The following is a 27240-nucleotide window of genomic DNA, read 5'->3' as shown; positions in this document are numbered from 1 at the left end:
TCTCCCCTCCCTCCCTTCTCTCTCTCCCCTCTCCCCCTCCCCTTCCCCTCCCCTCCCTCCCTCCCCTCTCCCTCTCCCTCTCCCTCTGTCTCCCCTGTCAGACTGAGAACTCTTTTCTATTCAAAATAAAACAAGAACCCTCTTGGAACGCTTTATTATTTCCATGACACAACTGGGTGAATGATGGTTCCTTTTATCTCGCAGTGGATTTAGAGTGTGGTCTTTGTTGTTGTTGGTTGGTGCTGAGAGTTGGAGCACAGTCTCTCTTGGGACGTCTGTAGCACTTAAACACCCCTCCACCAAGACACACCATCAGCCCCAGAAGCAGGGTTAAGATACGGCTCAGAATTGGTGCTCTGAGATTCTCCTACGGAAGTGTCAGAAGATGGGAGCAGCTGCAACACGCCCCCCTTCAGTAATTCTAACTGAACCCAGAGAACATCTCCACGTATGCCCTTGGCATTCCACGATGTGGAACAAGTTTGCTCTTAGGTGGAGGGAGCTTGTCACCTGAGCTCTAGCCATTAGCTACTGCCTGCTCTCGTGGAAGCCAAGAGTGGAGCCCAGGATGGGGTGAAGTGCAGCCTTCTACCTTTGCCATCTTGTCAGACTGCCTACCTATGATCCACACCAACCGAGACCCATTCCATGTGGCCTCAGCACTTCTGTCATTCTGGAGAAATACAGAAATAAAATATGTAGGATTTCAAATGAAGCTTAGCTAATAAACATCCCGAAGAGTAAGTGGCCTTGACCGTCTACCAGCATAATTTCAAAGTTGTTACACATGAGTATTATTTTAAGCTATCTGCAATGGGACTGTGCATGGTGACGGGAGACACATAGTAGTGCTACTGTGGTCTGATGTGTGTTTCCCTAATGGAAATGGTGAGACTAAGTTGGAGGCTAGTGAAAACAGAAAGTTCTGCCCGACTCTCACTCCTGGTTCCGATCCTACAGCGTTTGGGAACTGCAGATCCCAGAGGAAAGCCGACAGGTTCTATGGTAATGGGTGTTTCCGTAGGTGGAGTACAGGAAGAAATGGTGGGAGGGAGAGGCAAGTCAGCAGTCCGTCTGTCTAGCCCACTAATCAGTCAGGACAGCCTGAGTTATTCTCACTGGGTCCTAAGCCTGGTTGTCAAAAACCAGAGAAACTCAGAGTGCCTCAGGTCTTCCAGGTCTATCCTGCTTTGGGAAGATTTATTTCTAAAGAGTCAAATCTCAGGATTTATTGACATTAAAGGAAAACAAAAGCAAACAGTCTTGACTCTTTCCTTTCTGGTCCACATGGCTACTTTACTTCTCTGCTCACCAGGAAAAGATGGGTTGAAGGAGCATGCATGTATACAGAATGTTAATGTTTGCTTCATTTTTTAAGATAGAATTTACTCTGAAATCCAGGCTGGCCTGAAATTCACTATGTAGCCCAGGCTGGCCCCAAAGCCACAGGAATCCTTTCTGCCTCAGCCTTCCAAGGGCTGAATTATAAATGTGAACCAAAATATCTCATTTTTAAAAGCAACACATACCACTGTGCTAATACTGTAACTATTATTAATGTACATGTATACAACAAAGCAGATTTTAAGGAAGAATACCAATATTATAGGATTAATTAGCAATCATTTCGTGTATAACCAGTTTATTAAAAAGTGACATATTTCCATGATACAGAACAATGATACTTCTAACAAATGCCTGTAACCCTGAGGACATTTATTTTCACATAGGAGGTCTTAAAAGGGAATAGAGTCAGGAGTGGAATTCATTCTGCCTGAAGCTCTACTCTCCTCCAGCCCGTATTGCACAGGTCCCGGGTCAGTGCAGTGCTCAGGGATCAAGCCATTTATCCTGACTAAGGAAGTGTTTGAGCTCAAATACTCACAACTCTACCTCTGAGTAACAGCAAGGTTTTAGATCACACACACACACACACACACACACACACACACACACACACACACACATGCCATGCAGCAACCTACATTGTATCCCAGGCTTGCCCGATAGAGCAAGTTTGTGCCAGCCAGGTCCTTTCCATCAGTAAGCTTAGCACAGAGGCTTCACTTCTCCAATGCCCTTCACTGTGATGCTCTTCCCAAGCCCACCAGTGTTCACTGAGCTCCTCTGGGGGGTGACAGTTTCTCCTGAGTGAACCTTGATTTCGAGTTGTAAAGAGAACAGTTTGGAGGTTTTGTTTGCTTGTGTGCTACCTAGCTAAGCCTTCTTTGTGCTGGGCACAGTGATCTTCCAAGTGTGGGGCAGACCTGTATGAGCACCACTTGAGAGAGATTAGAAGAACAGATTCTCAGGCCCTACTCCAAAGCCAGTGACTCTGGAACCCTGGATGTAGGGTCAGTGCTCATGTCCCCAGCAGCTCTAGTACAGGAAGCTTGACAGTCTGTGCTACTCTTGATCCTACATAACACACACATCAGGACTCTAAGACCCAGTGTAATCTCTAAACTGTGAGCATCATCGATATAAGAAAATGAAGTACAGACTTTCAGAATGTCTCCGCACAGACTAAAGACTCTCATCACCAAAGAGAGGAACAGGGGTGGACAGCAAGGAGTGACTGGACCAAAACCACCCTGAAAGCCAGCAGCAGAAACACTGAACCTGGCATCTCCATGTCAGGAGCTTGTGGTGGCTTCATCTGGGCTATAATAAGCTTCGGCGGCCTTGCCTTGTCAGCTCTTGCCACCCACAGCACATGTAATCTCTCTCTTGGGCCTGCGTCACTCTGTGCCTGACATTTCCCACATCTTGAGGGCTCACCTTCACAGTTCACTCGGTTTCCTCCAGGGACTTTTTGCAGAGACTATGACCCAGTCACACATGGCCTGGCTTCTGCAGCCTTTCTGATGATGGGGAGAAGGAATGAAAACCTATAAGACAGGATCACAGTCTGGAAGTGAGTGTTTAGGGTTATGTAAGAAGTCTTCACAGAATACTATTCTCCACAGATTGTGGGGCAGGATGTGTTCAGGAAGAGATGTGGAGGAGGGTACTAAAAAGAGGAAAGCCATGTTTTCCCTGTTCCTCATTAAGCATAAACCCATGAGAAATGCAGTTGTGAACTGCATCATGTAGAGCCCTTTCTGCCTTCCTCTGTGGTACTAGCGTCAAGTTTCACAAGTGACTTTCACATGTCCTTGATCTTGCCCCAATAACCAAGAATAAATACCTTCTGTTCAAGCTACACAGAGCCCCACACTTAGTCCTGCCTTAGTCCTAAGTGGGGGACCTTTTAAATTCAAGGGCAGTTGTGGAGCCTTGAAAGAAGCCATCAGCATTTTTGTGGGTCTTCGAAGTCCTTCTGTGTTCTCTTTAGAATACAGTTTACCCACCCACCCCAATTCTGATACTTTTTCTTTATTTGATCTCACAGAGGTGGCCTCTTGTCTGCCATCCTCACTGGGATATATTTATTTTGAGGCAGAGACGTTTCCTGGATCTCACATTCCTGATACTTTGTTTCAGCCCAGCCCGGTAGATATAGAGCTACCAGCCTTGGGCTGACCTCTGAAATCAACCAAAGCAAATGTGCAAATCTTTCTTCCTTTAGATAGATTTTTTTAAAAGTAATTAAGTCTGCCCCTCTGAGACGTACTTCTGCTAGTTAGGCTCCTCTTTCTGCAGGTGCCATAACCTCCCCAAACATGGCCACCAGCTGGGGAGCAAGCATTCAAGTTCATGAATCCACAGGAAACACTTCTCCTTCCCACAGCTAGCTATTAGCTACCTGTTACTGTTCAGTGCTGACAACTGAACCCAGGGCCTTGCACATGCTGGACAAACACTCTGTCTGCCACTGAGCTCCGTCCCCAGCCGAGATCCTGTGACTCTATCTACAAAGTTAAATACATATTAACAAATGAAATCCAGAGAAAATGTTTCTAATTCCTTCTGGAAGCTGCCCACCCGGCCCCCGTGTGCTGAAAGCCACAAACTTCGCCTCACTTTGGTACACATTTTCATTTTCCAGAAATTATTCCAATAGAGAAGTATGCAAAGCCTAATGTTCACTGTGGCTGTGTTTCTAATACAAAATATAATAAGGTGATAATAGGAGATATAATGAGCTTAAAAACTAAGGCTGCGTAGAAAGCCACCAGAAAAGAGGTGTAAATATTTTATCTATTTAATGGAATTCTGAGCAGGCATTTGTGTATAATGCTTTAAATGGCATGGAAATTAATAATGTCATCATAAAGTATGTCAGGACCAAAATATACCAAATATAGTTTGTCTCAATGTTTAAAGATACCTGTTGCAAAAACAAAAAACAAAAACAAAAAAACAAGATAGGATGGAAATACTTCAGGTATCAGTAGTATTTTGTCCTGAATTATAGCCTCCTGAGTGGTTTCATGCTTTTTTGTTGCTGGAGAATTTTCTAGAGTGGCTCTGCATTTACCTAGTGTGGTGACCTTTACTTGTATGGAGAGGTACCAAAAACAACTGTGCAGCTATGTCCCTGAACTAAGATGAGCTTTGATGCTGGGAAGGATCAAAAGTCATGAATGATGAAGTGGGGACCCAGTTCCCACTGCACTACTCCTTGGCTTTCTTTTCTCTTTTAAAAATGTGTGTGTGTGTGTGTGTGTGTGTGTCTGTGTGTGTGTGTGTCTGTGTGTGTGGTGTGTGTCTGTGTGTGTGGTGTGTGTCTGTGCGTGGTGTGTGTGTGTGTGTCTGTGTTTCTGTGTGGGTGTGTGTGTGTGCATGTGTGTGTGCGTGTGTGTAGTGTATATGTGTGGTGTGATGTGGTGTGTGTGTGTATGTGCATGTGTGTGAGGGGGTGTGTCTGTGTCTGTGGTATGTGCATTTGTGTGTGTGCGCATGTGTGTGTGTGTGTGTGTGTGTGTGTGTGTGTGTGTGTGTGTGTGTACATATGCCTACAGAGGCCAGAAGAGTTGATGGGACCCCTTGGAGCTTGAGTTGCACATCATTTGTTGGTATGAGCAGCTCCATGGATGCAGGAACGGAACTCTGGTCCTCTGGAAGAGCAGCAAGCGCCCCTCACCGCCGAGCCAGCTCTCCAGCACCCCTGACAGTTCTTTCGAGTTACTGCTCTTCAGTATCTTTTAAAACCTTACATTTCTCCCTGACCTTTCTCCCTTCAGCCCTCAGCTGAGCCTTTCCGAACAGCAGGTCTGGTTTCTCTCAGCTGTTCATGGAATGTTTTTAAGCTGCTTCTGAGAAATTGGGACACAGGAAAATGAGTCCACCCTTCCTTCCTCTAAGGAGGGCTGTGACAGAGCCCTCAGAGACCACAGTACAGGGACATGACAGGGTGGTACATGGCACTCCTGTCCCTCAGAGTGACTGCCCCTCTTTCTTCCTCTTCTTTTTACTCAGCTTCATGATGATCCTGAGACTTGTCCTGCTGCTGCTGTAGCATCCAGAGAAGCGGAGAGCCAAACTCCCACCATGCTGCTGGGCCTGGCAGAGCAGGTTCTTTTTTTTACACGAAACTTAAAGCATAGGCTTTAGATGTTTCCATTTGTTAATTCTGGTCTTTCCTAAAATGTTATGTGCTCGTTTGGTTTGTCTCCTTCTTTTACATGAAAATTAGGGGCTGGATATTTTTCACTTTCGACAATTCCAAACACTTATCACTCAGATAAGTTTAAGTTAAATTGCAACCTGTCAGAGGATGGGACTCCTGGAGTGGACCACAGGGACTGCGAAGGAGCTGTGTGTGACTTTGTACATTAGGGGTTCTATCTGCATTGTTGGGGGTGGAGTGAGTTTGTATTGAAGGAATTCTGTTCTCAGCACATCAACGTCCTGACAGAATGTACTCAGTATTCAAATAAAATGCATCGTATTCTAAGTCACTTCTGTGTCTGTGTCTTTTCTAGAAACTCAGTCACTCAATCATGTTGAACAGGTTGGTTATTAGTAAAACGGATGTCAAGGGAGGGCTGTTGACACCAGATCTCCATGCCTCTCAGGAGCAGTTCCCTGTCTCCCAAGCCCCTGTAAAGTCACTACTCCATTTGAAGAACTGTTGAAACTTGAAATGTCCAAGGCAGTTTAGGGACCAGATGGCCCATCTGGAGATCCCTGCCTTTTTTCTACTGTCTGCTCTGGTCTCTGGGAAACCTGTCCCTTTCTTGAGGACTCAGTTTCTCATCTCTATGGGAGGGGTGTTAATGGCTAGCTTGAAACCAGGCTCACAGTTTCAAGTCCTTCAGACTGCGACCTTTGTTGACATGGAAAGGGGTCGAGAGCTCCAACTCCTGGTCTGGTAGGCAAGAGTCCTTACTCTGCTTGTAAGTGCAGGCAGGATGTTACCCTTTTAGCCATAAGGAATTGAAGGAGGGAGAATGCAAACCTATTAGTTAATTCACATAGCAAACCCTTCCCAACATCATTAGTGTGCTTTCAATGATCCCCCTTTTTTAAAAAGACAGACAGAAAAAAAAAAAAAAAGACAGACAGATCCCAGCAATGTCAAGCACATGGCTTCCAGCAGCCAGGCTGGAAATGGCAGGTAGTTTGCTTCCTTGGCAACAGGCAAGGTTGACAAGGGCTTCTATTCCCACTGTGATTGACCCTGAGGCCAAGGTGAGTTGAGGGATTGATGGTAGAAACACTTGCTGTGTCTGTAGGATACCCCCATGATGGAGAAGCTGCTTGCAGTTGTGCTGCATCAAGGCAGTGAAAGTGAGAGATCAGGGTGTGTGTGTGTGTGTGTGTGTGTGTGTGTGTGTGTGTGTGTGTGCGTGTGTGTATGTGTGTGTGAGTGTGTGTGTGTGTAGGAGTGTGTGAATATGTGTTATTGTTGAGTTTTGTTTTTTAACCTTTGATGGTGACTATGATGGTTCAACAGCCAAGGTTGCTTGATGGTAAACCTTATGACCTGAGTTCAGTCCCCAGGGTCTACAGGGTATGAGGAGAGTTGTTCTCTGATCTCCACACATGTGCCACAGCAAACACAGGTGTGTGTACACACACACACACACACACACACACACACACACAAATGCAACAAAAACTCCTTGACTTTCACTTACGACATACAAGTTTATTCTAGGACCGTACAGAAGGCAGAGGACTCCTTGGGTTTTCTGGATCCAGTCTTGGTGGCACGTCTTATTTCAAACAGGAGTTGGTTGTTCTAGTTTATGAATACATTTTTAGTAGTTTATCTCTTTACACATTTAATATTTTCGTTACTAACATTCTAACATTGCTAACCTACTAACATTACTAACATTTACTACCATAACTTCAGCCTCTGTAACTGTTAATACTCAGCTACTATAGTGCTCATGTTTTTAAGGAACATGCCTTGTTCAAACTTGAATATGTCCTTTGCCGTGCCAATGGATTGCTCATCCAATGGAGGCTTCCTCTGGCTTCCAGGTTGAAGGAATCTGTTAATTGTAGGGATTTGGCTGGTTCTCACCTTGAAGTCCTACAATGTAAAAGCCAAGATCCATTAAAAGAGCATGTAGCAAAAGAAACACAAAGTAGCCATGCTGTTACAAATGAGAAAAGAACGGAGAAATTTGTGTCCCCTGGAGAGACGGCTTGGTGGTTAAGAGAGCTTCTCATCTTTCCTGAGGACTGGGGGTTCAGTTACCAGCATTAAGTGACTCACTGATCACCTGTAACTCCTGCTCAAGGGGAGGCGACCTCTGTCCTGACCTCTTCCAGGATCTATACTCCTGTGTGAGTGTGAGTGTGTGTAAGTTGTGTATGGGTGTGCATACGTTGTGTGCATGTGTGCGTGTGTGAGCATGTCTCTATGCACATGTGAGTATGTGTGTTTGAGTGTGTGAGTATAGGTGTGTGGTATAGGTGAGTGTCTGTGTGTATGAGAGTATGTGTAAGTGTGTATGTGAGTGTGTGAGTGTGCAAACTTTAACGGAAACACATAATAAAATATGAATTCTACACTGCGAGAAGCAGGAAGGGTGATGGCCCTAACATTGTATGTTATTGCCAAGTGGTAATAGGTTGGGTGTTATTGACAATGCAACTAACTAGAACCATAAGCTATAACCAACTTTTCTCACTGTGAGAATTATATCCTAACGTCTTCCATGTGTAAGCACCTATTCCTGTCATGATGCTGTTGACGTACAAGCCATAAAAGCAAACATCAGAGCATCACAGTAAGGGCCACAGTGAGGCGAGTCCTTATTTTCTTGGACTTCCTAGACTGATTTCTTAAGCTTATTTTCTTAGTGTTTTTCATGTTGTTGTGTGAACGACAGCTTTACGGGGGGTTGCTGCATAAACTTATACAATGGAAGCGTCCTCGTTTGCATAGCCATCCCTCGGATATCAGATGCTTCTGGCTTTCACTACTTAAAATAAGCACAATAACCAGCCAGTTATATGACCAGGAATTTTTTTCCAGAAATATAAAAAAGGCAACATTGAAAAAAAAAAAAACACCCGTAGTGAATCAAATAGCAATTCTAAATTCGTTTATATCATAATAGAAACTGGAAAAAAATTGTCGCTTTATAATTGTAATAAGTCTAAAACATTTTAAGTTTTGCAGTGATTAAAGTTTGAGAGTTCAGCTGTGTAAATCAGATAGATTTAACTTCGAGTCCCAATCCTTGCACCAACTCACCATGTAGAAGTTTCCTAACTCCCCGAGTCCTCTCTGTTGACTTTGGGGGTGAATTAGTGAAAGGCTAAGTGTGTTTGGTTCTTGGTGCAATGGGAGGCATAGGATAAGCTTCATCAGTGAGCACTGTTGTTCTTAAGTAAGGGCTATGTCCCCTGATGCTGTCTGAAGTGCCTGCCCCCAGAGAAGAAAGCGACTCTTCGTTCTTGAAAAGGGGATCCTGCTGCATAGCCTACTCTGGCTTTGAACCAAGATTCTCCTGCCTCAGCGTCTACAGAACTACAACTGCAGTTACACACCACCGCGGCTTCGGCTTAGGAAACAGTGCATGCGCGCCACCACACCAGCTGAAGAAGCGGCTTTATTAAGGTTCTGCTACATCTCAGTGCTAGAGATTCGATTCCACCAAGAAACCTCTCTCCAGTCCCTGAGAGTGGTCTGGGTGGCGCTTACCTGTTTTCCCATATCTTTAACTTAGCACATTATGTGGAAGGTACCTCCCTGTGTCCCTGTTTTCTGGACTAGATGTCTCTAGTTAGTGGCATCTTTATATATTCTAGCACAGGTTGTGGCATAAAGATGAAAGTGACTTCTTAAATAATAAAGTGCGACCGAGTGAAGGAATAAATAAATAACATGTTCATTCTCTCTAAAGTCCCCTAGAGCTGTTAGACAGCATTACCTGTAGCAGAGGGAAGCCCGAGAGAACACTGGCGTGGCATTCTTCAGCCATTAAGATGACTTCAAGGAGCTGTACATCCGCCCAGCTCAGTCGATTGCCCACAAGAAAATCTTGCCCGTGGTCTCTTAGGGCCTGCGCGGTGGTTGGGATGGAGGAAGCAGAAGGTGAGGGCCAGTCTCAACATTCAAAGTGCTGTACGGCGGAAAATCTTTAAGAGGTTAGACCTTAGTAGTTGAGCTGTTCTCTGCTTCCAGCTAGCGTCACTTAAGTGAACTTAAGTCCCATCCTGTGTCTCCTGGGCTTTCTCTTAGTTTAAACCATTCAGTGAGCACAGGGAATCCTTGTGCCTCCCTTGTAAGTCATGCACCATCCTGGTCTGGTGGCTCTTCATCACTCGTAGTGATACCCATGTGTGGACCCTTACCTTAGGCGTGCTGTCTTAAGAAGGTTCTCTGTGTACAAGGACAGTGTCCTCAGAGGGACACAAATCCATTTTTTTCCCGACAAGTTTTTTTCTAATACAGTTGTAAACTATGTGTCAGGTTGGTTTAAAATTGATGGATGCAAAAATGGAATAGACTAGAATAATATATATTCTAGCCCCCAAATTGTATGTTCTTTGTTATAGACTTGCATGGGTGATCGATATTTGTAGAGCTGTGAATGCAAATGTTGACTTTTATATGCCATTGGCCAAGTTCTAAGTTATAATTTCTTGTCTGTAAGTGGAATAATAATAGCACCTCTTTCTTGGAATTAATGAGTATTAAAAGGTAGTGCTTACAAAATGCATATGGCCCCACTCTTAGCCCTCAGTAGAGATGATTCTCATTGTTATTGATGTTGCTAGAAAATTTGATGTTGTTACTACTTTCAGACATGAGAGAAGCCTCCGTACTTCATGGTATTCTAGGGTGAAGTAGCAGTGTTATAGGATATAGCGTTGCTGAATGAAGGCCTGGGTGTTATCCCCAACACTGCCACAAAAAGAAACACACACACACACACACACACACACACACACACACACACACACTCACACTCACACACACATTCACACACTCACACACTCACACTCACACACATAATCACACACACACACTCACACACTCAAACACACACTCACACAAACTCACACACATTCACACACTCACACACACTCACATACACACACTCACACACTCACACACTCACACACACTCACACACACGTTTACACACACTCTCACACACTCACACACTCACACACTCACACACACACTTACACAAACTCACACACATAATCACACACACTCACACACACTCTCACACACACACACTCACACACTCTCACACACACTCACACAACACACTCATATGCACACTCACACACTCATATGCACACACACACTCACACACACACATACACGAGAAGGGGAAGGGAGGAGAGAAAGAAAAAGGAAAGAGGGAAGGAAGGAGGGAAGGAAGGAAAGGAAAGGAAAAATAGGAAAGGGAAGATAGGAAGGAGAGAAAGAGAATGGGATGAAGGAAGGAAAAGGAAAGAAGGGAAAAGAAAGGAAGATAGGGAGGGAAGAAGGAAAATGAGGGAAGAAAGGAAAGAAAAAGGAAGGAAGGAAAAGAAAGGGAAGGAAGGAAGGAAAGAAGGAGAAAAGGAGAGGAAGAGAGAGAGGAACTAAAGAAAGAAAGGGAAGGGGAAACCTCAGAGAAAGGAAGACAAGCAGGCTTGTTTCCTACAAGTGAGGGATGACAGTCAAGCTTTCACAGAGCTTTTGCAATCTTTCGTCCACCGAAGAAGTTCTGCTCTGTTTCGTTAGCCGTCCTCTCTCTTTGATGCGAGCTGAAGGTCATGGCTCACCTTCTCGTAAACCGGGAAGAATCTTGTTGTGGCTCTTTGGAGGATGTACTCCAGGTTCATCTCCTTCTCTTCCGGCAGAGAGAGTGGGAAGTACATTATCATGTCGCTCAGGTCCCTCAAGCCTTCTACGTACATATCAATCCTAGGGAAAGGGCGGCCATTTACAAGAACCACCAAGACAGAGAAGAACATTGCATGGACCAGTGATACATTTTACATAGTGCCTTAATCTCGTGCACCTGGTTATCAGGGTCCCCACAGGATTTTGTGTTGTGAACTTCAGTCAAGCATTTATATCAGCAAGCGGTTCTTGAGGATGTTAACAAAGTTCAATCTGAAACCAGTGTGGTGATATAAGCCTGGAATCCCAGTCCTCAGAAGGCTGAGGAGGGAGAGGGGGAGGAGAGATCCTGGGCTATGTAGCAAAACCCTGCCCCTCCCAGATTAGTGTGTGAGCAATTACATGTACGTTCATATTAGTTATGTAGTACCACTATTAATAAGATACAATATGCTCACAGAGAGTCTTAAAGTAACAGTGAAGTAATGCAGTGTGGAAATGTGGTATTTATGGTATTTGTCTGTTTAAATACAGCACACGGAAGGTGCATGTGACTGAAGAGAGATCTAGGGTCCTCAGTCAAGCTCAAACCCTCTCCTCTCAGATCCAAGATTCTCAACTACTCAGAATGTCATTTTTAAAGGGTCCAGAGTTTGTTCCACCAGGCCTTATTTGCCACTGTCAGAATGAATGGAAAAATGGACACAAAGACCCAGTGAAGAAACTCGTGGGGTTTCACATGATATGTCTTATCCTGATCTAAAATGGATCTCTGATCTTTTTGAGTAACAGGTCCTGAAGCTTCACCCTGAGGTAGTACCTAGTGTCTGAAAATGGTCTTGAATTCTTGTGCTTCTTGTAGGTTGATGTCATTACGCAGGAGAAGGCAGACAAATTAGATCCAGGCCATGATTGGACAGTAAAATCTAAGGTGGGGGAAAAAGCTTTTGTAAAGTGGGAGAGAAGGAGAAGAGAGGAAGAATCCAGATGGAGACAGAGAAGGATGACCCAGATCCGGGTGGTTTTAAATTGCCAAGGTAGTTGGGAGGGATTTCTGTAGGCAAATTTATCTTATCTAGGTGGGTGGTTCAAATCCTTATCAATTGGTTATGAGTTTATTGTGTGGATGTATTGTGGATTTAGAATTTAACATGTGAATCTGATTGCTGGGTTACAGTTTGTTGAGTCTTGATATTACTGGGTAGTTGGGAATTTATACCTTCACTACCAGAGGGTGGTTGCTGGGAGTGTGGGCAGAGTCCATGGCATAGGCCAGACAGCTGCTGTTGGACTTCTGAGTCTTGATTTTACTGGGTAGCTGGAACCAGAGAGTTCGCAGCTAACAGAGCTGCCAGGAGAGATGCTAATCTGAGATAAATTAGTGCCAGTTCCAATGGACCCCTGGAGCCAGAACTAGCAACCATCAGGGTACACACAAGAACCAGTTCCACCACGTTTTTTACTTTTATTGAAACAGCTTCTGCCTTGGATATAGTCAGAAGAGATTTGGCAAAAACTACTAAAATAAGGGGGTGGGGCTGGCAGTGAAGGTTAAGGTAAGATCACTCTAAAAATTGGCACTGCATCGATTTTCTTGCACTTGTCTTAAAATGCATTTTGAAACGATATCACGACAGATTTATTTAAAATACACCTCAGCTACCACTCATGGACTACTTCGTTCCCCAACTATGTTATCAAACTCCACACAGGAGTTTTCAGCTTTCAGTTTTCAGGAGACAAGCTTGGAGTTTATAGGTAGGGCTGCCCATCATGCCAGACCTAATACATGCTCACCACATGCTTCTAATGATGCTAAGTGTTGGTGTTCTGGTTTGGGGTGGTTTTAGATTTTGTCTGGGAGGCTGAGGGACGCAGCTGGTATAAGCAGAGACCGTGTGATTGTTTGTATGTACTTGGCCCAGGGAGTGGCATTATTTGGAAGTGTGGCCTCCTTGGAGGGAGTAGGTGTGGTCGTGGCCTTTAATACCCTTCTCCTAGCTGCCTGGAAGTCATATTTCTCCTAGCAGTCTCCAGAGGAAGATGCAGAACTCTCAGCTCCTCCTGAACCATGCCTGCCTGGATGCTGCCATGTTCCCGCCTTGATGATAATGGACTGAACCTCTGATTCTGTAAACCAGTCCTAATTAAATGTTGTCGTTACAAGAGTTGCCTTGGTCCTGTCTGCTCACAGCAGTAAAATCCTAAAACAGATCTGATGCCCAGTTTCCTATAACCACTTCCGGTCTTGGGTTTACAGGGTAAGGTGAACCTTTCCCCCAAAATAAATGTATGAATCAGTGTTCTTCTGATTTATTTGTGCCTTCCATTCCCACCTCATAGAGGCAAACATGGCATCATGAGAAAACAGCTAACTCCTTCTACAAATGAAAGCCAAAAATACAGCTAGAAAAAAAACCAAAACTATAGCAATTTCCTGAATGAATTATTGCTAAAGGTAAGTGTTGTGGAATGAGATGTGTGTGTGTGTGTGTGTGTGTGTGTGTGTGTGTGTGTGTGTTAGAGAGAGAGAGAGAGAGAGAGAGAGAGAGAGAGAGAGAGAGAGAGAATTGCTAACCTTCTTCTTTAACACTTGTTATAATAGATTCTTCCACTCGAGCAAAAGTAGGCTTTCTATCAATCTATCAGGAACTATATGCTATGAATGTGACTTCTAATGATGCTAAATTTGGTGGTTCTGGTTTGGGGCAGTTTTCTTTTGCTTTGGCTCTTGCTCTAAGTAACAAAATGTCCTAGTACCAGGCTTGCTCTTCCTGGTTCCTTCCGTACAAGTCATACTTTGCAGCTACGTATCTTAAGATGGCTCTGGTCTGCACCAAATTCATTCCATCGATTTCCACCATGGGCACTTGTTCATACATCAGGGTTCCACCTTGAAATACACAAAAGTAAGTTAGATTATATATTGGTCTTCAGAGAAGTAACTATATTTCCTTTCATTCTAAAGACTCTAAAAAAATAGGACCACATGGCTCACTTATCAATTTTAGAAATGAACAGGAGAAATATGTATGCATTTATCCACGAAAGATATACAGCATACAATATGATATTTGACATTTTAAAACAATTGTTTGGATATTTGGGACATTGTGGATACATTTGGATACATATTGGATACAAAGCATTCCTTCAGACCAGTCTCCTCCTTTCTACTTCCTCAGTGTCTTTCCCTATGGCTATGCCATTCATTCAGACACCTTTTACCCTCAACTGTAATTCTGAGCCCAGTTGGGCTTCTTACCTACCCGTCATCCCTCTGGTAGCTTCCTGAAGTCCTATAGCACTGATTACATCTTTCTATCACTCACCATTGCTTGCCAAAGGACACACATGACTAATGACCCTCACTCTGAATTCAAAATCTTTCTTGCAATTTGCTCTATCTACAGGCGAGCTCTCATTTGGGCGACAGTTATTTACTTGGGGCTTTTTTCTTCAACTTTCCCAAGATGCTCTGTAGCAAAGCAAACCAACCAAGAAATCACACGGAGATAAGGAATGCAGAATGGCTATGGTCCTTTCATTAGAAGAACTCTGTCTCTGTTTCTATTTGTCTCTCTCTGTCTCTGTTTCTGTCTCCCTCTCTCTCCCTCTCCCCCGACTCTCATTAAAGCAACAGTGAGGCTTACCCTATGCTTTTCCAATCACAATCTTTCAAGTTGGGTGGGTGGGGCTAGTCTCCTGTTCTCATTCAGTATCTAACAGGGAGTCTGAACCACATAACTTGCTCTAGCAGAGCAGATTCAATATAAAGACATTAGTGGTGTGTGGTGGCATTCAGGGGTAATCCCAACATTCCAATGAGGGTAGGAAGGACGGAGATTCAAGGTCATGCTCAGCTACGTGATGCGGTTCCTGTAGCCGAGGTTCTGAAACCTTGTCTCAAATATGTACTCCAGAAAGTACCACCTCAAGTCAGGGGGAAATTGAGAGTCATAATTATCACAACTCAGAAAGTTGGGAGTGGGCTCCCCCTACCGGCAAGATTCCGGTGCAATAGAACTAGGATCCTAGTAGTTCCTGCCCACCTACCTTCCACGGTTCTCTTGGTGTATTACAGAGAGGAGCAGAAGAGGGAGACCCGTCTCAAGTTGGTCTCGGGCAACACTGAGAGTGAACAGGATTTTTCTCTTACCTTGGAGTAACTTCTCAAATTCTTCACGGGTTTCAAAAAGTTCCTCCTCAAACTGTAGAAGGAGACAAAGAACATAAGAATATGTTGCTTTCAGCAGGTCCATTGCTATTGCTCTTGATGGCACAGGAAAACTGAAAAGGATTTAAAGGCCTAATCTCCTGTTAAGCCAGGAGTTAATGTACACCAGGACATGGTTCCTTGCTCGGCCTTCCTGAGTACTTGGACTGTTAAACTAAAGTGGGAGGTTGTGGAGACCTAGAGATGCAGCTCCCAGGCAGGGTCAGGTAAGGACTGGTGACAGGTGTAAGTAGGAGCTGGGATGCCGCCCTTGAGAAGAAAATGCTTTTCTCACTTGGCCTTAAACTATGTTCTCCTGTGTGCAGTTTCTGTGGAAGCGGTTCTCATCCTCTCTTGGTTATGGCAAATATATTTTGATATAAGAAGAGGGGTGATTTGTTATATGAATACTTTGAGAAGAAGCCTTTGTTTAGTCTTATTTCTTTGTCTAGTCTTGCCTCAGTTGTTTCTGGTATGCTGGGAATAGCGATCTTATGGTATCTGGCCAAAATGGAAATTGAGGTAATGCATATTCATATCTATATAAGGGTTAATAAAGCTTGCAACTGCGTGCAGTTTCTTCTGCCTTTGCTCTGCATCGCCTGTGTCCTGGTCATTTGCAACCGTACCCAGGGCCCCCAAGGCACTAGACATTAACAGGAGGTCACCTTTATTTCTGATTCTCAAAGACAAGTGTGACTTGAACTCTGAAATCCAACAGCCAGATTACAGGTTCTGAACTAGTAACCAAAATAAGTTTATGGCTGGGGGGTCACCACCTGTGAGGAGCTGTCTTACGGGGCTGTATGAGGAAGGTTGAGAACCTCTGCTCGAGAGCCCTTAGCAGGTAATTTCTTACTCTTATGCTCCTGTAATACCCCATGCAGAGTAAAGGTTTCTCTTTAACTTTATTCATTTCTTTAGTAACTCCCTCCACTTTGTTTCTAAAGTTTGTCTAGTGCTTTAAATTGACTTGTGTTCCTTTCTTTGGCAAGCCAGACATTTCTTTTCGGAACTTTAATGTGTTCTCCCTCCATTGCCATCCCCCATCTTTTCTTCTGTACGTTCGTTGTGACGGTTGATCTGAGTTAGTGCACCCATGCACTAATGCATGTCACTACCTTGATACGCAGTTTGGAAATTCCTTGTGCCATTATTTTTATTTTGTTTTAAGTTCTTAAAAGAAGCTTTCGCTTATTTTTTTTTTAATGTGTGCTTTACAGGAAACAAAACGCAAGAAGGCAAGAACAAAGTCACCCAGTCACAAACAGCTCAGTTTGATGTGTCCTTCTAGATCCTGCACATGCACATACACTTAGGTCTTTGAGATTTGTTGTTGTAAAAATATAAAAAAATTTAAAAAAGTATATCGTTGTCTTTTATCCCCCTACATCCAGTACTGTAGTGCCCCAAGATGTCTGCTAGATATCTTGGCAGAAACACATCCCAACTCTGTGGCTGCCCAGTGTCTCCTGCCGCCACACACTTTCCTACACTCAAACTGTCACATAAAAGAACACACAACACAATAATCTTTGACCCAATTGATAAGATATAATTAACCACCTAAACATACAAAGACCGGTACCCTCCATCCCTTAAGAACATTTGCAACAACCTGTAAAGGTTCAGCATGGAATCTTAAAGTCACCCGCCATATTGTCCAGCCACAGCTTCTCTCCTCTCCTGTCCTCCTTTCCGTTCCAGTCTCCTCCTCTTCCTTCAAACTTCTCTCCCACCCACCCTTCCTCCTCATCCAATGAAAGGCCTCCTTCTAGCCTGTACCTGCCCCTCACCTGTATTTTACAAATTCAATGGGGAGAAGTTTCTGCTGAAGTCCATGAGTCTGACTAGGCAGCTGTCCTCTGGGCAGTGAAATTAGCATCAAAATACAGATAACTCCAGGGCAAACCACAACAGAGATTATACACATTGTAAATGTTTACCAACTAAAACCCTCATGCCTCCCCATGTCTTCCTTGGCAACATAGAAGACAGAAATGGCAGCCGGCCTCTCGATAGACATACTGGCAAATTCTGCATTCACTGAGTGAGTGCTCAGCTCACAAGGAAACACAAAGCAACAGACCACACTAAGCATAGCATTCCTAAGCTTATCATCAAGTCTACACACTAACATATGTAGAAGAAGGGGTGTCACCACTCAAAAAATGTATTCCTATAGAGCAGCTGGGAGATGCACCCACGGCAGAGGCTCTCAGGGTGTCTCCACACTGCTGCAGGCTTCGCCCCAAGAACCTCTCTGCCCCTCCACTCAGCGAACAGCATGAATTTCCTCACACTGTCCAGACATGACCTAACAGTTCCATGTTCAAGAGGAACCCTTTTTGTCAGTTCTACCTTATCACTAGCTGTAGTTTTAACCATGTGCTCTCCTTTAGGATGTAACATTCAGATGATGAGAAATGAACTCTGTGTACAACGAATGCAAGTATTTTACCCAGTTGCACACAGGGACCCCTGGGTACAGCTCTCTTCTGGACGCAGAGGCACTCACAGCCTTTCCCTCATCCATCCTCTTCCCTGCCCATCTCCTAAGTACAGATGATGCTAGTGAGAGGATTAACCAAGGCCACGCCCAGAAGGCCACGCCCAGAAGGCCACGCCCAGAAGGCCACGCCCAGAAGGCCACGCCCAGAAGACAGCCCTCCCTAAAGACATCCTTTAAGCACTGGGACTTACCTCTAATGCCTGGCAACATTAACTGAAATGCACACCTAACCAATGGCTAGACAGCTTGAACCAACCAACAGTTATCGTGCTCTTTTCTCAGCACTAATCTTTGCTCAAGCCCATGTCCACCACCTGGTAACAGCATCCGCTCAAAGGCCAAGTTTGGCCTCCATTTCCCCAGTGTGACCACTTCCTATGAAATAGCAAACCAATCCTAAAAAGTCATGTCAGCCTTCGATTTATACCATGGTGTGCATTTTCCCCTCTTACATGTTACTGTATGCATGTGTGCACACATGTGTGCCACTGCAGCAGGGTGGAGGCTAAAAGACAAGCTGTCAGTTACTTTTCTCCTATCAAGTGGATCCTGGAAATCAAACTCAGGTCACCAGCTTGGGGGCAAGCTCCTTTCCATGCTGAGCCACCCTGCCAGTCCATTATGCACACTTTCTTACTGTTTTGAGGCCAAGTCTATATATAGCCCTGGCTGACCCAGAACACAGAGATCCACCTGCCCCAGCCTAGAGTTAAAGGCCTGCATCACCACATTAATTAATATTATGCACTTAAAAGTCGAGAGACTAGATGTTCCCAATAAGCTCTTTGCTTTCCCCAGCATGGGCATGCCTCAAATACAGCCATGTTTCCTGTCAGGACATTACCTCAAAGGCCTCTACTCTACTTCTGGACCTCAATATAAGGCCTAATAACCTGAAAGCCCTAGAGGAAAGAATAGACCTCATGTAGGCTAGGTTGGCTTTGAACTTGCAATGTAAGAGAGAATGACCTAAACTCTTCATCCCCTTGCCCGCTCCTGCTAATTGCAGAGTTTGCAGGTGTGTACTGCTACGCCTTCTTCCTATGAGATGCTCTGTAATTTTAAATAAACTATCAGGAGGCCAACAAGGTGGCCCAGTAGGGAAAGGTGCTGGCTTTCCAAGGATCCATATGACAGAAGAAGGAAAGAACTCCCAGAAGTTTTCATCTGACCTCCAGATATGTGTTTCACATATCACTCCCCCCACACACAAATAATAATATAAAAAACTAAGTATTTACAAGTAGATGGTGTTCTCGCTAGGGTGGTAAGAATTAACTGAAGCTATGAAACAAAAGGATTCCCCTTCCTTCTTATCCTTTCCTCTTTCTTTCCTCTCTTCCTTACCTTTCTTTTTCTTATTAATTATTATAGCACACTATCTACACTATCTTTGAATGCACTTAATGTCCATAATTGATCTCCACAGGACTTGAGCATCTGTTTCAAAAAACTAACTCACCAGAGGCCCAACATTTAAAGAGTATTTGTCAAAAGCTACATTTTGTTTGGAAAGAATACAAAGTTTTCTACGACTTTTAACCAAGTAAGTGCTTAGCTCAACGAATGACCTGGGAACAAACACTAACAACTCTATCAGGCAACTTACCTCTACTCCAGCTGCTGCCAGGAGCCACCGGACTGACTCCATTCTTCCCCTTCCATTGAAGTAATGAAGCACAGGCTTCCCAGCCATGCTGAAATATTCCTGACAAAGAAGAGAGGGAACGAGAGAGAGAGAGAGAGAGAGAGAGAGAGAGAGAGAGAGAGAGAGAGAGAGAAACAGACACAGACACAGACACAGACACAGATAGACAGACAGAGAAAGAGAAAGAAGCAGAGACAGAGAGACAGAGAGACAGACACAATGTGACCTCCTCAGCCTGACAGGCTAGGGAGACTAAAGGCAGAAGCCAACCTCGAGTGAAACATCTGCCTTGGCTGCAGCTGTGAGCTTTGGTGTGCTGGAGTTTACAAGCTGCAGCCAAGATGTGCCAGAATGAACCAGCTGCAAAGATACTGAAACTTACAGGATTTACTCCTGTGCTGTTGCTACCCCCACGTTACTGTTCTGAGGATGGGTTTTGTGATTCCTCCCTTTATATACACTGTGCTGACTATTAAACTTTGAGCCCTGATCAGAAGAACGCGGTCTTGACTCCATGTTTCTCTTGCCCCCTGCCCTTTTCAGAAACGCGGTCTTGACTCCATGTTTCTCTTGCCCCCTGCCCTTTTCATTTCCAGCCCTCCTTCCAGGTGAGCCCTGCTCTACCTTGAGCCGCTGGACAGCTACAGGTGGCAGCGGAACCGGACCTGAGCGAGCACCCCCTGAGAAATGCTGCTTTGGGTGGAGCTCCACAGGAAAAAAGAGAAAGCGAAGGGTAATTCTGAGTAGTGGGTAAGTAATTATATCCGCGGGTCGATGGGCTATTAAGGACTGTACTGGGGGCGGGGCAGTGGGGGAGCAGTAGGTTGGGGCGGTGCTTACCCAGCGCCTAACTCACCTAGAAGAGAAACAGCGAAATGGGGCAGGGTAGTACAAAGAATCAGTTAGTTCGCAGTCTGAGAGCTGCTTCAAGCGAGAGGAACAAGGTTTAAAAAACAGACATCGGAAACATTTTTAGCCCCAGTGCACTCATCCTGACCACGATTCCTGGAGCAGGGAATGGTTAGTATACTAACTCAGAAAAAACAATTAGAATATGCTTAACAGATCATTACACTGTTCACGGATCGGAAAAGGTCATGGTAGATACATTTCTGTGTGTGTGCTTTAATCCGGGATGCTTTGGACCTTTGCCACGAGTCTCAAAAAAATGAAAGAATTAATTAGACGAGCTAAGGAGGAATTGGGGAAATTAAAAAAACAGGGCACTGGGAAGCAACTATCAGTGGCTGCCACTGTGCCTCCTCCCCACTTCTCTGGCAGAATTCCCAGAGGAAGGAGATGATGACTTAGATCCCAGACATGAGAGAGAGAATGGGTTTCAGAAAAGCAGCTGTCCCCCCTGTCCTGGACGCTTTGACAAAAGAGAAGGAAAATGAACATAAACTACTCCTAAAGGGGCCAGCAGCTTCTGGGCTCCTGTGGTAAGGAAGCTGAAGGAACCTGGTGGTTGCTTTCCTTAGAAAAATCTCTGTGATTGTGTTTACTGAGTTCAGCGGGCGACAAGGTGCTTCTCTCCTGAAATTACACCTAGAAAGAGTTAGAAACTTTTGTCTGGTTTAAAGGAGTAAATGTGTGTAGCCACTTCATGTTTGGTTCTGACTGGCCTTAAAAGTATGATTATGCTCTGCATGTCTTGGTTATAAAGTTTTGGCTTATAAGTTATTGGGTATGATTAAAAGCTTGTAACATTGGTAACAGAAAGTTAGCTTAAAACTGGTAACAACACGTGGCATGAGCCCGCCCAGGGAAACAGGTCTCTAAAGATACCTCTAAATCGAGATAATATTTTATGTAATTCCTATTCTAGAAACCAGACTTACAAAACATAGGATTTAAAACAATGTCTCCTTAATGAGGTATTAAAAGCTGCACTGTCATGCATTCAGACATAAGAACTGGCAGCCAGACTTTGTAGCATGAAAATAATGGACTTGGTATTGATTTCAGTGAGAATGGATTGTTTATATTGATGAAAATTGGGTTTTCTTTCCAGAATTATGGTTATGCTCTGATATTGCAAAATAAACTCAGAAATTATAGTTAAACTGCCAATGTTCCATTAGCCACAGTTTACAATTTGGTCACAAGCTCAAGATTTTAACTCACTCCTATTTGTAATTAAAAAATCAGGCTAGTGGAGATTTATTAAAGGTTCGTGAAACTAGGGACTGATGGGAACATTACCACTGGCTTACCTACTCCAGCTGCCATTCCAAAAAAAGTATAAAATTATAATAGATTTAAGAGATCATTTTTTAAAGTTTTTTTAAAGGATTTTATTTACTATTATGTATAAGTATACTGTCGCTGTCTTCAGACACACCAGAAGAGGGCATCAGATCTCATTACAGATGGTTGTGAACCACCATGTGGTTGCTGGGATTTGAACTCAGGATCTCTGGAAGAGTGGTCGGTGCTCTTAACCACTGAGCCATCTCTCCAGCCCCTTAAGAGATCATTTTTATACTATTCCTTTACATCTTCATGATTATAAAAGGTTTACACTTAGCATGTCTGCTTGTAATTTGAAAGAACTTATGAAGTGATGTCACTGGAAAGTTTTGCCTCAAGGAATGGCCAATGGCCCTACATTAGGTCAAAAATTTGTTTCTGCTTTCAATACAAGAGGTCAGGACTTTGACTCCTTCAGTGTATATTATTCATTACATGGATATTTTATTATTATTATTATTATTATTATTATTATTATTTTACTTATTTTATTGGATTCCTCTGAAGAAGTTTTACTACAAGCCTTTACACTTTTACAGCAAGCTTTGAAATTTTGGGAACTAGCTGTTGTTCCAGAAAAGATTCAAACGCCTTTTCAATATTTGGGACATCAGTTATATCTTAAACAATTTGTGGAAGAGAAAATTCAAATAAGGAAAGATAATTTACTTACTTTAAATGATTTTCAAAAACTGTTAGGAAGTTTTGATTGGCTAAGAGCTCACCTTAAACTCATCCCAGGAGGATGTAGGCTCTGTTTGATATTTCTCAAGGGGGAGGCAAGTCCTAATTCCCCTGGACAATTAACTGATGAGGGACAAATAGCTTTGCAGAAAGCAAAGGAAGCTATTGGCCAACAAAAAGACATTATATAGACTAGGACCAATTGCCTGCTGTTTCAGAACAGTTCTTTGGCAAAAGGGAGCATTAATGTGGATTCATATTTCTTCATCTCCAAGTAAAGTTTGAGCTCCTTATTAGGAAGCTGTTGCTGTGTTAATACAGAATTGTAGGATAGAAACACGAAAATATTTTTGGAAAGAACCTGATGAAATATTTATTCCTTATTCCAAACAGCAATGAAATTGGTTTTTGCAGAATACTGATATTTGACCTACTGCATGTGCAAACTTTTTAGGCAAATTTGGCAATCATCTAAAAGACAAGTTGTTAGAATTCGCCTCCGTCTATGCTTTTGTACTTCCTGTAAATTTCTACGTGCGGCCAATAGAGAATGCACTTACTGTATTTACAGACGGCTCATCCAATGGGAAGGCGGCATATGCAATTAGATCACGTGTTTATGCTCTTCCCCCTCCTTCAGCACAAATAATTGAATTAGCTGCTGTAGCCACTGTTTTTGAAATGTTGAAAAATCAAGCTTTTAATTTGTACACCAATATATTTAATTTGATAGCCAATATATAGCTCGTGGCTCACAATTGCTTGAAATTGTTCCTCTTTTTAGATACTGCTAATTCTGAAATTTTGCAATTATTTATGCAAATACAACCTAATTTAAGAGGATGTACTGTTTCTTACTTTACAGGACATTTAAGAGCTTACACCAGATTACCCAAACCCCTTAATGAGGTCAATGTCACAGCAGACTTGCATACCAGGCCGATTATAGGGTTTACACAGAAACAATTAGCCAAACGATCTCATTCCTAAAGTCATCAAAATGATGATAGCTTGAGCCAACAATTGGGTATGTCTGGAGAATGTGCACCTCAAATTGTAAAGACTTGTCCTCAATGTCCTCAATTTCTTCCTCCACCACATAATGGTGTTAATCCTCGAGGACTCGTATCTAATCAATTATGGCAAATGGATGTCACTCATATTTCTGATTTTGGAAAATTAAAATATGTACATGTGACTATTGATACCTTCTCAGGCTTTGTAGCTGCAACTGCTTTAACAGGAGAAGCAACTAAAAGTAAAACTAGTCCTTGCCTACGTCGGTTTGTCCACAGTGGGTGTTCCAAATCAGGTTAAGACAGGTAATGGAAATGGCTATTGCAGCCAAACATTTGAGGTGTTTTGTTAACAATTTAATATTACCCATATCGCTGGGATTCTTTATTACCCTCAAGGACCAAGTATTGTCCCATGGAACTTAAAACAGTATCTTCATAAAAAAAAGGGGGGAATTATATCTCTGTACACCACAAAATTACTTAAATCATGCTCTTTTTATTTTGAAATTTAAAAATTTGGATGCCAAGGAACTCTTTGAGTGTCTACAGCCCCTTACAGGCATATGCTACTTATGCCTGGGTGAAATGGAAGGACCTGCTTACTGGTGTATGGCATGGCCCCGCTCAGGTATTAATACAGGGAAGAAGGCATGTTTGTGTTTTTTTTCTGCAGGATGCCGAAGGAGCTTGCTCCCTGCCAGAGTGAGACACGCTGATGCTGGGACACAGAATGATGCTGATCATGAGCTTGCAGAGTGCCCCGACCATGATGACAAAGAAGCTGTGCTGGTCCTTGATTCTGCCCCTTTACATTCAGCACTATGGGAAGGCCCAGAAGTTGTGGTAATGGTAAACAACACTAAGTCAATGGATATGCCCGATGGGGGAAATTTCACTATTAGTAGAGAAATTATTTGCCAAGGATTGGAAACTGGCATCTCCATATGCTTTTCAAATCGGAACGCTACTGGATGTCTGAGAGTATCTCGTACTACATTGCAGAGAAAAGATCTCGATACACACCAAGATTGGTAAATAGCATTCGAGTAACTCTACCCACTGGCCTAGCGGCTGAGGGATACCAGGCACTGCAGCGGTTCCCGAATTGTGGGGTGAGGGAATGCACAAATATCACAATTCCCTGGAAAAGACGGGGGGGGGGGATAAGCCTGTGCTTCATCAGCCCCCACAGATATGACCTCAAGATTTTGGGCTGCTCAGACTATAGGGGAGTGGCTCGTGTGACTAATTATGCTACTGGCTCTCCATCTCTACCTGTCCTCCTCTCAGAAGCCTTGTCTGCTGGACTCTGGTGGACTCACACAGGTTATCAACAAGGATACTATGGAAGTTGGGTGCTGTCTTAGACGATATGAGTGCTCAGCCTGAAAGATCGAGTCCAGCTTATATGAACAGACCTATTGCACCACATGTTTGCATGCCATATGTCCTATTAGTAGGAAATATTAGCATTATTGTATATTCTGAAAATAATACTTTAGGTGTGGCTGGTGTCGACTGTAGTTTGACTTGTGTCTTTAAAACCCATTCTAAGCATTCTGCAATGATTTCATTTAATCTGCTTTTGTGATGGCTCCTGCAAATATTACTGAAGATTGGTTCGACAACAAGGGTTTATTAGCAATTGAAGAGTTGACAAGGACATTGGTCAAGCATAATTGTTTTAATTATCGCAGGTGTTATAGCTTTGATTACTTTAATCTCTAGTGCTACTACAGCTGCCATTGCCCTATCACAATGTGTTCAAACAGTTCATTCTGTGTATGTTTTATCCAGAAATGTTTCCATGGCATTGCATACTCAGGAGGATATAAATGATAATAAAATGCAACAGAAATTAGATGCCTTACTTGAGGTGGTTAATTTCTTGGGGGGAAGAAATACAGGGATTAAAAATACAAACTAGATTTAGATGTCATACTAATTATCAATGGATCTGTGTAATGCCAAAAATTTTTAATGATACTATATATAGTTGGGAGAGTGTGCATTTTCCACTTGTGAGGTGTTTGGAAACATGCAAATTTATCTTTGGACTTATTAAAATTACACCAAGAAGTTATTAATTTAGAAAAAACAGAGCTTCTACATTTTATTGCAGCTCTGAATGAAGAATGTTGCTTTTATATTGATCATTCTGGAGTAGTTAAAGACTCCATGGCCAAAGTTAGAGAAGGACTAGCAAAAGGAAGAGAGGCAGAGAACAGAATCAAGGACAGTTTGCATCTTGGTTCAGTACATCCCCATGGTTGACAACTTTGACTTCAACTTTACTTGGACCCCTGATCATTATTTTGCTACTTTTAACCTTTGAACCTTGTATCTTAAACAGATTGGTTGCCCTCATACAGGATCAATTTCAGCAAGCCCAGCTCTTTACCATGGTGGTTATCAATCACTATGAAGAAATGCACTAAGTGCACACTTAGCTTTGATATGTTCTTCGTGGCTCTGGTCTGACTGGGAAAGACTGTGCTATAGAAGTCCAGTTAGTCAATGACAGGTAAGAGCCTACATGGGTAAGCCAATCTAAGACAGACAGGGTCGTCTGGCCAACATTTGCCCTAGACGGGGCTACAGAAAACAAGGAAAGGTTGTGTCCCTATCCTACAACTAGTACTGCCAGCCTTCAAAAATAGAAAAGGGGGAACAGTGACCTGCTCAGTCTGGCAGGCTAGGGAGACTGTGAAAACACCCAAGGAAGGCAGAAGCTGACTTTGAGTGAAGGCTTTACCCGCCTGAACAGAAACATCTGCCTTGGCTGCAGCTGTGAGCTTTGGTGTGCTGGCGTTAACAAACTGCAGCCAAGATTTGCTGGAATGAACCAGCTTCGAAGATGTGGAAACTTACCTGATTTACTGCTGTGCTGTTGCTACCCACACGTTACTGTACTGGGGATGGGTTTGTGGTCTCTCCCTTTATATACACTGTGCTGACTATTAAACTTTTAGCCTTGATCAAAACATTGTTTGGCTCCATGTCTCTGGCCCCCTGCCCTTTTCATTTCCAGCCCTCCTTTCAAGTGAGTCCTGTTTGACCTTGAGCCTCTGGACAGCTACAACACAGAACTCAGAGAAGCAGAGAGAGAGAGAGAGAGAGAGAGAGAGAGAGAGAGAGGGAGAGGGAGAGAGAGTCTCAGAGAACGAGTTTACAGGGCATAAGCACAAGGCTAAGAAAGCTTTTACTTGGAATTTGATCTCTAAACAAAGGTACTCCTCTTCCACAAGACTGCACTCTGTTCCTCCCTACCAATGAAGCATATCTCTATAGACTTATTTCCAAACACCTTCCCCAAACCTAATTAAATAACCGATAAAAGGAAGAGAAAGACAGGTCTGCACACGCTAACAGATGGAAAGAATTCAAAAGCAAGGTGGTTCATCCTCTCTTCCTGTGGCGGGTGGTTCAGATCAAGCTTTTCTCTCTTTATGTATGGATTCTTCTCCTCCCTCCCACAAAGACAAGCCTGGACTGGAGAAACAGTGTGAACAAGAGGGTGGAATTGCTGGCAATTTTTACTTTCCAAGTTAATCTTAGTAGTTTAATTGTGATATTCTCCGAAGCCAATAGCAGATTCAATATTTCATGGGTATTTTAACAACAACAACAATAACAACATACAGTTAAGCGAAGGGTTCCTTTTTTGTACTGTATTTTTCCTTGGAAAACTATTTTTCTTTCAGAGACA

General features: G+C 43.3%; 1 protein-coding gene and 1 long non-coding RNA gene across 6 annotated transcripts in view; one reads left to right on the top strand and one right to left on the bottom strand.

Annotated features, from left to right (window-relative positions):
• LOC102550123 (uncharacterized) overlaps positions 1-24370 on the top strand; it is a 30010-nt gene extending 5640 nt beyond the window's left edge. For 2 of the 3 annotated variants that reach the window (XR_015629451.1, XR_015629450.1), the window contains 3 exons: positions 19357-19473; positions 20172-20325; positions 24205-24370. This is a non-coding gene — a long non-coding RNA (uncharacterized LOC102550123). Of the gene's footprint in view, positions 1-5364; positions 5461-5581; positions 5847-19356; positions 19474-20171; positions 20326-24204 lie in introns of those variants that run through there. The other variant, XR_015629449.1, reaches the window with a different exon arrangement.
• Positions 7019-20331, bottom strand: Gsta3l1 (glutathione S-transferase alpha 3 like 1). 3 transcript variants are annotated; one of them, NM_001431281.1, is given in 7 exon segments: positions 7019-7432; positions 9285-9416; positions 11139-11280; positions 13960-14092; positions 15359-15410; positions 19537-19635; positions 20200-20331. In NM_001431281.1, coding segments are annotated over 6 exon segments (717 nt in total). In that variant the 5' UTR covers positions 19624-19635; positions 20200-20331; the 3' UTR covers positions 7019-7261.
• Positions 24371-27240: the final 2870 nt, after the last annotated feature.

The sequence above is a fragment of the Rattus norvegicus genome, chromosome 9 (assembly GCF_021556685.1).
Source record: "Rattus norvegicus strain SHRSP/BbbUtx chromosome 9, alternate assembly SHRSP_T2T, whole genome shotgun sequence".
Lineage (NCBI taxonomy): Eukaryota > Metazoa > Chordata > Mammalia > Rodentia > Muridae > Rattus > Rattus norvegicus.
The sequence above is the reverse complement of the archived record's forward strand: the minus strand, read 5'-3'. Positions and strand labels throughout refer to the sequence as shown.